Below are 12,500 nucleotides of genomic sequence, written 5' to 3'. Positions count from 1 at the left end.
GCCCTTTCAGGCACCTTTCTCGACGCAGCCGTTTGTATTCAGTTGCCCTGATTTTCACAAAACATCCTCAATTCCTTCTCAGACACTTATACAACCGTTTCATCTGGCTTAATCGTGCTTCTTGTTAACGTGAAAACGAACATTATTTTGAGAACATCATTTTGAATTGAACAGATGAAGCTTAGCTTTTCCCGGCTTTCCAACCTGATTTTCTTGCCTTCTTCCTGTGTAACACACCTGCCCTCACTAAAATAGCACCCAGGATTTAGGAATAGGACAGAAGTAACGAGCAGCTGGTCTTGACAGTTGTGGTAAGCTGTCTGTATCTACGGGGCTGGATGTATTCTGGTGGGCTCAGAATACATCGTTAAACGTAACTAATGGAAGCAGCTTACTCATTTGCCTGCCATTTATCTACTGCTTGCTCTTATTCTATTACTACCTTGCTTTTTAGTTTTAATTTTGCAGTCTCATGTTTATCATACTTTATCTTATTATTATCATCATCACCGACTTTCCTTTTCCTTGTATGTTGTTATCAGATGCTTGTTTTTAAATGACTGTGTTCTCATAACGACTCAGGATGATGGTTTTATTTAGTTTATATTTCCCTTCTTGATGATTCTGTTATTACTAATTTATATCTGTTTATTACTTCCTGTTACCCTTTATCACCATTATCGCCATCCTACTCCCTCTTTCCATTTCTTATTATCTATTCCAGACTTTTGTTGTCAGTCATTGAAGAGGGTGAGAGACCTGATGTGGACCTCTTGATTCTGCTAGACCAACAGACTATCGACGCTTCTTACAAAATAACCTTTCTGACATATATATATCCGTTTCTTATCATCTTATATTACGTTCTGCTTATTCATATTATTTATGCTTAGCATTACTCTTATTACGATCACGTCCTCATTTATTACATTTTTTTTATCACCATGTTAATGACACCTAATTAACACTGACCGTCGCCTCTTATGGTTGCTCATTTATCATTTCTGAACCTCTCCTTCGGTTACTGTTTTTTGGACTCCATTATCATTTTCTAATGACTCATTATTATTTCAACCGACTCTATCTACTGCTTGCCAATTTATCATCATTTGCCTGATGTCATCATTTCGTTGCCGGGTTCCTTCAATTTTCAGCCCAATTGTTTGATGCTCTTGACCTTTCAGCTTCATCTGCTCATGAGCGTCTGTTTATTGGAACTTCACTCATCATGAACCTTGACTTCTGTCAATTACCAATTACTTTTCATAAATGTTTATGCCCCTATAACATTCATCTTTCCTTTTCTATAAGTTGTTTTATTTTACTACGCTTCATTCACTCGCTTATCAAGATCTCATCTCTTGATCTGCTACTCAGCATTCTCATATCTAATTTGCCTTTAATTTTCTTTCACCTCTTCCCAAGACACGTCTGACTTATATTGTCATTCACCATATTTTAACATGGAATATTTCTTGTCAGTTCCTATTATTTACCTTTTCTGTTACATTCTGTCGTATCTTGATCTCCTTTGCTCATTTCTCTTAATCTGTACCATTCCTCTTGCTTCAGAAGAAAGAAATACAGAATTTAGGCCAAAGGCCAAGCGCTGGAACTTATGAGGTTATTCAGCGCTGATAGGGAAATGAAGAGTAGAAAGGTTTGAAAGGTGTGAGAGGAGGAAACCTCACAGTTGCACTATGAAGCAATTGTCAGGAGAGGGTGGAAAGGAAGATGGAAGAAAGAGAATGGGAAAGGAGGTGCAATAAAAGGAATGCAGCAAGGGGCCGAAGGGACACTGTAAAAAACCTCAAGTAAAGTAATGCCTACAGTGTATTGCGTGCGGTGTACTAACGGTACTACCCCCTCCCCACCCCCCACCCCCACGGGGACACTCTCGGTTTATTCATTCTATTTTTCCTTATATTTTATTACACAAGGCAAGCAACTCTACGCCTTTTCTAATTCCAACAGGCCTTAAACTAACTACCACCTGCATTGCACCTTAAAGGGTGCACTGTAGCACCACATTGTTTTCCTCCTTTTATTTTACATCTGTTCCAACTGGTCTCTACCCACTTAGCTGTCCAACTTCTTAAACTGTACTTTCTGCAATTCTAACCTCCCATTTGAAAATAAATCTTTAGACGGGTCCTATAGGAATCAGCGGTTTCTAATCTCTGATAGCATGCAATGTAGCTACTATAGCCATAGCTCTATTTTTTTTCTATATGTAAGCATGATAGTCAACGAGTAATTAACTCCATGTCTTTAGACTTCATATCGTCCATCATTGGAACCAGCCTCTCTCGCCACTGGCCCTTACGAGTATGCACTAGTACGCAGAGTGAAGGCGCCTTGCTCTGAGCTTCTTCGGGACAGGACTTGGCGTTAGTACGGTTAGTTCTTGCGACTCGATCCTCTCTTATATTACTGTCATATAAGCAATTATATATACATATATAATATAAGTGTATATATATATATATATATATATATATATATATATATATATACATATATATTTATTTATTTATTTATTTATTTATTTATTTATTTATTTATTACCCCGCCCCCACCCCTCAACGACAGGCTTTGAAAATTTCGTCCTCCCTATTTTCTATAACTTTCCTAATTTCGAGAGGCGTTTGTGCTTTCCTCCGAGTAATAATCCCCAATTATTTTGCGGCATTGCTTCTGATTTTTCTATACAGTCTAGTAAATATATATTATATATATATATATATATATATATATATATATAATATATATATATATATATATATATATATATATATATATATATACTGGGCCGTATAGAAAAATGAGAAGTAGTACCACAAAATAATGAGGAATTAAACTCGGAGGAAAGTACAAACGCCTCTCGAAATTAGAAAGATTATAGAAAATTGGGAAAAACAGGAGTAAGGAATTTCCAAAGCCTGTCGTTGGGGGTTGTGATGGAATAAAAATGAAAAAATAATGGGGTAAAAAATTCGGGGAAATGATTGATGGGGTCCTCTGGCAGGTGTTACAAGGTTACATGAGAAGATGAGGAATTCTTGGTTTATTACCATCTATTATCTGAGATGTTATCGCCAATGTGTTATCTTTTTCATTCTCATGTACCACCTCGAAGCTCGGAGCTACGTAGTACCTTCATTCTGCTTACTTATCTAGAGACCAGAGTTGAAAGAGCGGGTGCTCGGCTGGTAGATGGCGACTCCAAAAAATGGAATGAATAATCCGTATTCTACTACAGTTACAGAGAGAAATATATGCATAAAATTTGTGGTTCATTTCGTAGAGATATCGTCTCATTATCTTTTTCCTGTCATCAGTAGCTGTCACATACCACGTCTGTTATACTTCGCTTATCTTCCTTTATTGCCTATTTCTTCAACTGTCTGTTATCGTCATCCGGTCGTTTCTCCTGTTAGGATTTTTCGTGATCTCGTCGATTCCCATCAACCTCTGTCATTGGCTGATCATCTCTCCTGATTCCCGTAATACTTTCTCATCCTGTCATTTTGAGAGACGATCCTCATCTCTCATCATACCCTTGTCACTCCTTGCCTAATTCTGCCTTGTGTCTGTTTGATCTTTCCTCAGCCTTATGGTACGCGAAGAAGTTTATTACTTCTTATCCAGGCTTTCTAGTAAACTGCCCATTGCTTCTCACAGTCCCTTGTCTTAACAGGACGTTGTACCTTTCTATTCAATTATCCAGTTTGACTGACACTTTCTTTCATCTCTGCTTTGTGTATTTTTGTTGTATTTTATCACTTTTTCGTCTCTTTTGTTTATTGTCGTCTTTAATATCTTATGTAAATTTTTATTGTATATTTATTTCCTCCTATTTATTTTTATGAAACTGCCTTTTATCGTTCCTATTTACCGCTTCTTATCTATTTGCTTATTTCTTTTCATTGATCCTTGCTAAAGCCTAATTATCACACCTCTGAGCGCTATTATCCCTGGCTTGTTACTTCATAACCTTACTCATAATGGGGTTTGAATCACCATATTATGCCATTATGTAGCGATGAAGAATGCAATGTCGACTTATCATGCAAACCAAAATAATCTATTTACCCTTGTGACCTCTGATCAGTGATCACTGCGCCATTGTTTCTCGTACGTTAAAAACATCATCTCATCAAATATCGTTATCTCTTGTTATCACATGTTTAATTTTTATTATTGTGTCGTTTTATCACCAGTCTGTTTCTCTCGAAGGAAAACTTTCCTGAGCTCCGAACGAGATAACATCATTCAGGTCACGATAGTTTTTCCCGTGAAAATTCCCTTGCATACTTCATTCCCCGAGGCTAAATGAAAAACAGTGAGAAATAATCTATTTATTTCAACAAACTGGGAGATTTTACTTCATTGGCCGTTTCTCCTGATATGATTTGGGTTTTGCATATCCTAAAATTAATAGTAGCCTTCGGGTGTTCACGTTTGAACTCTCGTGAAATGTGACGTGATATTTGAATCACCCTTACCTAACAAAGGACGATAATCTTAACTTTATTTGTTCCAGCCTTCCTTTATTATGATTCACAGGGCAAAATAACATGACAGGTTTATACACACCAGTAACACTAAGGGTCGTCTCGTCCATACCACTTTTTTTTTTTCTCACAAGAAATTTCTCTAACGACTAGACATTCAACTATGTGCACATTTTTTTTAAATAATCAAAGTTCAGAGAATCGATCCAGAGAGAAATCATAAGGAAAGAAACAGCTACATTTTAATGGCAATATGAGGATCCTTAGAGGCGTCTGAAGTAGTTTCAGAATCCTGAAGAAAAAGGCTGACGAGAGTTAGACGAACAACGACTGAAGTATTTCTTTTCGCTTCGCGCTTCGGTAATTCCTCTTTCCACCTCTGTTCACATTGCCTTCTTCTTCTTATTCTTCTTCTTCTTCTCTTGTGGCATAATTAGATGTCATTTTCCTTTGATCAGCTGATTTCTACGGAAGCTCAAAATGAAAACAGACTCGAACTCTTGGCAAAATGGCCAGTTGGGAGGGAAATCAAGTTTCTTTAATATAAGTGAAAATTGGAAAAAATAAGTTTTCTTTATAACAAGGTTATTCATCTTAACACCAAGTTGTTTTAAGAAGGAGAACGAAAAGAAAACGTAAACGAAGAAAAGTATAGCAGAGGAAAGGGAAGAAACAGGTTTTTATCAGTAAAAAAGTGTACATGACTCATCCAGCATAGAATCTGCGTTGTTGAATAAGTAATTTGAAATGGGTGTTCACAACGATCAGATCCTGGAAATAGGAATTGATATCTAGTTTTCATTTTATAATATACCTTGATGAAGTTATTTTCTAGGAGTATATCATATATATATATATATATATATATATATATATATATATATATATATATATATATATATATATATAGTATAATGAAGTAAAGCTAATTTCTGAACATTCTATAAGTATGTTCATTATATATATATATATATATATATATATATATATATATATATATATATACAATATATATATATATATATATATATATATATATATATATATATATATATATATATATATATATATATATATATATATATGAAGTAGAGCTAATCTCTGAACACTCAAAATTTTTATAATGATTATATTTATATTTTTTGAAGACGTCCCAACCTATCTTATTTTTGTCGGGAAATATGTCGACTGCATTAGTACTAACCTGGAACGATTATTTTAACTAATTTACATATTTCAACTATTACAGCGATTCTAACTGAAGAAATCCCGCGTTTAAAGGAAATTTCAGAAATGAGGCTATGTACAAAACTGTCCTCCTAAGATAAGCGAAAAGCAAAACTGCTTTATAAACTTGAACCATTTGCTCACAGTATTGTTACTCAAAAATTCAGTAATAAAATTGATTAATAAGATCAATAACCAGTTGTCTAAGGCATCTGGGAAAGTAACTATAGAAAATTATTTGATCTATATAGTTGAAAGTTTTCAGGAAAGCATGGGATATTTCATAGATGTTCCTTCCATGACTCAAATGAAAACCTTTAACGAAAAAGTTATAATCCAGCCAGAACTATTCACACGTATAACGAACAATGTTTTTACTGGGACCATAATGGTTAATAATTGTGCCTCCTACTTCAGAAGTCATAGAGAAACGCCGACCTTTCGGAGCTAATCTTTCTTTGGTGAACCGACTAAAACACGATATCACCCTTTCCTAGCAATGCAGCCATAAGTATCTTAAGCCTACAAACTCTTCTTGTGCCAACAATTGCGGCTTGTTACTAAGCAATGAGTAAAACTTTTATCATTTCAGTTTCCTGTTCTCTTACTCTCGGGAGAAAGAAGAAGAGATCAAGTTTAGAGGAGAGGAAGTTCAACAACATCTATGAACTGAATTCGGTACATTATTTTGGTATGATGACGAGACGAGTTCTGTCTTATTATTATTGATTCAAGACGTAAAGACTTATTCAAAGGAGGGGGTTTAACTATGGTGCTCTCGTCAAGGAGCTCAACCGAACCGGAGGAAGTTATTGTGGCTGACCCTTTTGGATGTGTATTGGAGAGGCGTCATCATCATCAAATCGGACTCGGGAGAAGCGTCGTCGAATCTCTTCCCAAACCTCAGGAAATTGCGATCTCGACCGAAGCGCAAGAAATCGCGGCTGTAAGGTCTCTTGGCGACCTCCTGCAGGTCGTCGAGGCTAAAGCTCTCGTCCTCTTGCTCTTCGTTGGCCAGGTTATTTCGTCCCCAGAAGGCGGGACCGTGAGGACCCGAGATAGAAGTATCGAAGTAAGCGGAAGCCTCGCGCTTAGACCGACGAACTTCTTTCTTTTCGTTAGATGGAAATTGGATCTCTGCAGACGGGGTCGTTTCAGCATCCCTCCCTATTTTGTAGTTTCCGTCGGCGCCCTGTTCTCCAGAGACCGTGGTGGCGGGAAAGGAGGAGGGTGGGGATGCAGTTTTGGGATGTTTGTTAAGGTTTTCTTCTTCGCAATCATCGCAGAGTGTCTGGGAATCAACTGATCGTCCAAAACGAAGGAAGTTCTTGTCGTAGTTACGTCCGAATCTAAGGAGTAAAAGTCGTATTAATAAAGGTAATAAAATTCATTGCTTATTGACATTTTATATTTGCTTTGCTTAATATTGTAAACAAAATATTTTCTAAGTGACGTTGGTAATTAACTGTAGAAAAAATTAGTACAAAATTGTGACAAAAATTACAGTGACAGTAAGATATATATATATATATATATATATATATATATATATATAGATATATATATATATATATATATATATATATATATATATATATATATATCTGACATCCTTATGAGTTAATTCAACTATTTATTTCCTTGTTTCTTTATTTATAGAGAATGAACATGAAAAAGAAGATTAATTCTGTCTTTTGGGAGGAGTTTAAAACAATGACCAAACAGAGTGAAAGGGACGGAAAGTTCAAATGAACGAAAATCGTAACCGTAGCTCCTTTGTTCGTGAAACTATTAGGACCCCGTGTCAGATATCCATCTTTCATTACCTCCACCCTCCCACACCTTGAAATACAGATACGATCGTTCGTCATATATCCCTTCACAATAAATTGAAAATTCATTCTTATTTCATGCCTTTCGACTACCATAATTCACCTGTTTCCCATTTCTTTCTCGTTTATAACGGGATTTGCCAACTTCTCTTCTTATTCTCACATTCATATGACCCTTAATATGTGATGTCATCTCTTGGTGTCTAAGTTTGTGGAGATGACGATATTTGGGAAGGACATGCCCTTCTAGAATTGTAGGGCGTCCAAATGAAACTAAAATGCAGCTGATGTCATTTCTAATTTAATTTATTTATTACGTCATTTCTTTTCCTACTAAGTGGGATCTCGTCTTTCTGTATTTCCCTTTACTTCCTCATACTTCTTCCTAATGAGCACCATAGTCTTTGGAAGCTTGAATTTCAAGTTAATGGCCCCTGTGGGCTTGTTCCATACGAATAGTTTTCATCTAATATATGATATAATAATAATAATAATAATAATAATAATAATAATAATAATAATAATAATAATAATAATAATAATAATAATAATAAATGAGTTGAAGAGAAAGAAAGAGAAAAAATGGATAAGTATCAAGACCTGAAAATAGAAATAAGAAGAATATGGGATATGCAAGTCGAATTGTACCCATAATCATAGGAACACTAGGCACGATCCCAAGATCCCTGAAAAGGAATCTGGAAAAAACTAGAGGCTGAAGTAGCTCCGGGACTCATGCAGATGAGTGTGCTCCTAGAAACAGCGCACATAGTAAGAAAAGCGATGGACTCCTAAGGAGGCAGGATGCAACCCGGAACCCCACACTATGAATACCACCCAGTCGAATTGGAGGAATGTTATAGCCAAAAAAAAATTGAAAAATTACCACATATTATTATTATTTATTATTATTATTATTTATTAATTATTATTATTATTATTATTATTATTATTATTATTATTTTATTATTATTATTATTATTATTATTATTATTATTATTACAGTATAGGACAATGAGAAAAGATAATACTACACTTCAGACTGTTCTTCAGTAAGTAAGGCTGGATATTATCCTAAGGTCTGCTCAAGTAATAGATGTATATCTCATTCCATTAATGAGTATTGAAGGAGAGTACTTTATGTATAGTTGATTCTAGTGGCAAAATTCAGACATATCCTTGCTGTAATATAATTTCATTCATACTTAAAAGCTCATGAGCTAAAACCGTATCTTTGTGTGGAGAGTATCCTGCAAAATAACAGTATGCACATAAGTTGTTTGTGAGAAGAATTACCACAGAGGGAAAGAGATTTTGTTTGAGTCCAGAATGCAAAAACTCAGTTTTTATGTCAAAGTGTGAATAAATGGGAAAGAAAGAAAGTGAAAGAACATTACAGATGAGAAATCGAGAGTAGTGGCACCTAGTGTCTAGTGATATCTCGGCCGCGTTTGGTTGTTGAGACTGATTCTTTGTCGAATGGTTTCTTTTCGTATGAAACTGATTTCAGAAGTGAAATGTGCAATAGTTATTCTTTGAGAGTTTGAACTGCCTGAGTACTGAGTCTCATACGTTTAGTTATGTGATAAAAGAAGGCCAAACAAATTTAATACAAACTTTAGAAAACTAAAAGACGTAAGAATGAAAATACAAAAAGACGACCCATGCCTCGTTTTGTACTAAAAGACTAAAGACCCAAGATGACTACCTAAGCCTTGCAGACTTCATCTGCGCCCTAACCTACCTCAGAAAGTTCTTATCAGCGCGGCTGTACCGAAGGTAGTTCTCCAAATCGCCTCTCTCTTCCTCCATAGACCCGTCTTCGAGGCCGAGCTCCTCAGGACCCGAGCGTCCAAATCTCAAGAAGTTTCGGTCGCGTCCGAAACGCAAGAAGTTGCGATCTCTCTTCTCGACGGAAGCTGCGGCGCCATCTTCGTCGTCTTCGTACTCCTCGTTTCCACCGCGTCCGAATCTGATGACAGGAAAATATAAAAGGGTGAAAAATTCGGTTTTCAATACTTTTATTTTTTCTTAACTGCATCGCAATGTGAATTTTACAAATAATAACGATGAAATAAAAAAAATTGAGGTGCGCTGGAGGATTGCTATCTGAAATTAAAGAAATATAGTATCAGATGATATATAAAGATGAGATCCATAAACACACGCACACACAATACATATATATATATATATATATATATATATATATTATATATATATAGCATGTATATATATATATATATATATATATATATATATATATATATATATATATATGTGTGTGTGTGTGTGTGTGTGTGTGTGTGTGTGTGTGTTTAACAATCTCAGCTATAGGTACATGATATCATCTAATACGACATTAATTTTTATTTCAAGCAACATATGTATGAAAATACACTCGCAGTTGAATTTTTGTTTTTTTCCATGATTCATGTCTGTTTTAAATACAAATCGTACCATGACAAGGATATAAGGTAATGATAATAACGATGAAATAAAAAAAATTGAGGTGCGCTGGAGTTGGATTTTTGCTATCTGAAATTTTAAAGACAAATATAGTATCTAAGATGATATATAAAAGATGAGATCCATAAACACACTCACACACAATACATATATATATATATATATATATATATATATATATATATATATATATATATATAAGTATATATTTTATATATATTCATGTATATATATATATATATATATATCTATATATATATATATATATATATATACTATATATATATATATATATATGTGTGTGTGTGTGTGTGTGTGTGTGTTTAACAATCTCAGCTATAGGTACATGATATCATCTAATACGACATTAATTTTATTTCAAGCAACATATGTATGAAAATACACTCGCAGTTGAATTTTTGTTCCATGATTCATGTCCGTTTTAAATACAAATCGTACCAGACCAAGGTATAATGTATAATATCCCTATTAAGCAATCTCAGTCAACTTCACTTCCAGCTGTCTTTCAGTTCGCCAATCGTTTGATTTGCCCTCAAGAGGCTTTCACTAAATTTCAACTCAATAAAACCTGTACTAGATACTATTGTATCTCAACATTTGAACGACTCATCCCCATCTAGAGTTATTGTGCATACTCTGTCCTAATTATTTCTGGCTAGATATACGTTGCATTTTATTAAGCAAGAATTAGAAAATCTTTCAGACTGCCGGTATGGTTTCTTGTCTTCATTCAGTAGCTGGGAGCAAATGGACAATCATTCAAGAAGTTCACTTCTTCTCAAGAACCGCCCATCCCACCCCACCCCCAAATCCGTCTAGTCGAGTTCCTGAACACTAACCTGGCATATATTATGAAAATATCTGTTAAAGGGAGAAATGTGGGCCTCTCATACCACTATATAGTGGGTTGCCTCCAACTCCGCTGATGATGAGACTAATGGACCCTCTTCGGAATGGGGCATAAGTGGCGCTATTTTAAATGCGACCGAAATGCTTGATTATGGAACTGACATTGAACGCCTTTTTGTCCAGACATCATTCATAAAAAGAAGTATTAATCAATAGTCTCAGGATTTCATTATAGTACCAGTGAAACAGCCACCGGGCTATTGGACGCCCCTCCAGACACTGAAAGGGTTAGCGTCGATGATACAACACTTCATTGTTCCTTTTTAGAGGGCTTACCATTCCAGCTCCCTGATTGGATGTCCTAAATTTTCTTACTCAGATCTTATATAGATGCTCCCCTTTCTTGCTTTGCTTTTGTATTCATTCTCCACTGACGTAGGAACTATACAGTTCTGAAACTTCCGAACCTTTATGCGCATTTCATATAATAAACAAGTCCTTTGATGATTTGTAATCCGTTTTGTCAGCCACTTGAACACAGACAATGTTTTCGCCAGATTAAAAGAATTAAGAATTGGTCATATATATATATATAATATATATATATATATATAGGGTATATATATATATATATATAGTATATATGGGTGTCAATAGACTATATATATATGTACGTATGTATCAGTGTTCGTTTTATCCTCTTTTAGCCGTACCTGAGGAAGTTTCTGCCGCCATCTTTCTTTACGGCATCACCGCTGCGTCCAAACCTGAAAGAAGAAGAGTGACATCATTAGACAATTTATTTAAAGACTCGAAAAATTAGACTGACTCACTTTCGGAATACTAATTTTGTAGACAGTTCTTAGACGTATCAAATGAGAAAAGGCGAAGAGGTAAATGAGAGTAGTGGTTAAACAAGTTATCAGATAATCGTAGAGAGAATGTTTACGATAAACCATAGGCTTATATACGTAGATAAATATGAAAGTAAGAAAGAGAGAACTTGCCGCTGGTGGACGCTAATATTTGAAAACGATAACTACTCGATGGGCGTACTCTTCTGAATCACAGCCTAAATTCAAGCATTTGGTTATCGGTTGTTGTAAATGACAATCATTTTACATGAAAATTCTATGTAAAAAGGAAGGATACGTAACAGAATAGTAATACACATAAAACGAGTGATTCTTTGTGGGAGATTATGTCAGTATTTACGAAATTTTATGAACAGGAAACTATTTACCCAGGACGCCGAAATGCACTTAGCTTAGGCATTTTAGAAGTCATATTCATCAGAAGTAACTTTACATGTATTGACACTTATTGCGCATTTTAGACTTCGATATTAAGAGAATGGTGCCTTGCATTTTTTTTATACTGAACAATTTCCATTTGAACATAAAATCTCTCTCTCGTGACTTAAATAACCGTCTTTCCTGGCTATGACCAACTGCTCTCTCTCTCTCTCTCTCTCTCTCTCTCTCTCTCTCTCTCTCTCTCTCTCTCTCTCAATCTTTTTCTCATAAAATGGTAGAGACCACATATTTAGTTTATTTACATTAAAACGTCAAATCCCCTTTTATCA

At 35.1% G+C, this 12,500-nt stretch overlaps 2 protein-coding genes across 2 annotated transcripts in view; one reads left to right on the top strand and one right to left on the bottom strand.

Annotated features, from left to right (window-relative positions):
* LOC135215670 (N-alpha-acetyltransferase 35, NatC auxiliary subunit-like) overlaps positions 1-12,500 on the top strand; it is a 739,676-nt gene that overhangs the window by 61,512 nt on the left and 665,664 nt on the right. The gene's annotated exons all lie outside the window — the stretch shown is intronic.
* The window catches only part of LOC135215668 (FMRFamide neuropeptides-like), a 163,410-nt gene continuing 156,493 nt past the window's right edge, over positions 5,584-12,500 (bottom strand). The window contains exons 3-5 of the mRNA XM_064250612.1: positions 11,629-11,682; positions 9,321-9,548; positions 5,584-7,093 (exon numbers count right to left, since the gene is read on the bottom strand). Coding sequence (XP_064106682.1) covers positions 6,535-7,093; positions 9,321-9,548; positions 11,629-11,682 — 841 coding nt within the window. The 3' untranslated portion in view covers positions 5,584-6,534. The remainder of the gene's footprint in view (positions 7,094-9,320; positions 9,549-11,628; positions 11,683-12,500) is intronic.

Source organism: Macrobrachium nipponense, chromosome 5, assembly GCF_015104395.2.
Source record: "Macrobrachium nipponense isolate FS-2020 chromosome 5, ASM1510439v2, whole genome shotgun sequence".
Lineage (NCBI taxonomy): Eukaryota > Metazoa > Arthropoda > Malacostraca > Decapoda > Palaemonidae > Macrobrachium > Macrobrachium nipponense.
Note: the sequence above shows the minus strand (reverse complement) of the source record. Positions and strands in the feature narration are given on the sequence as shown.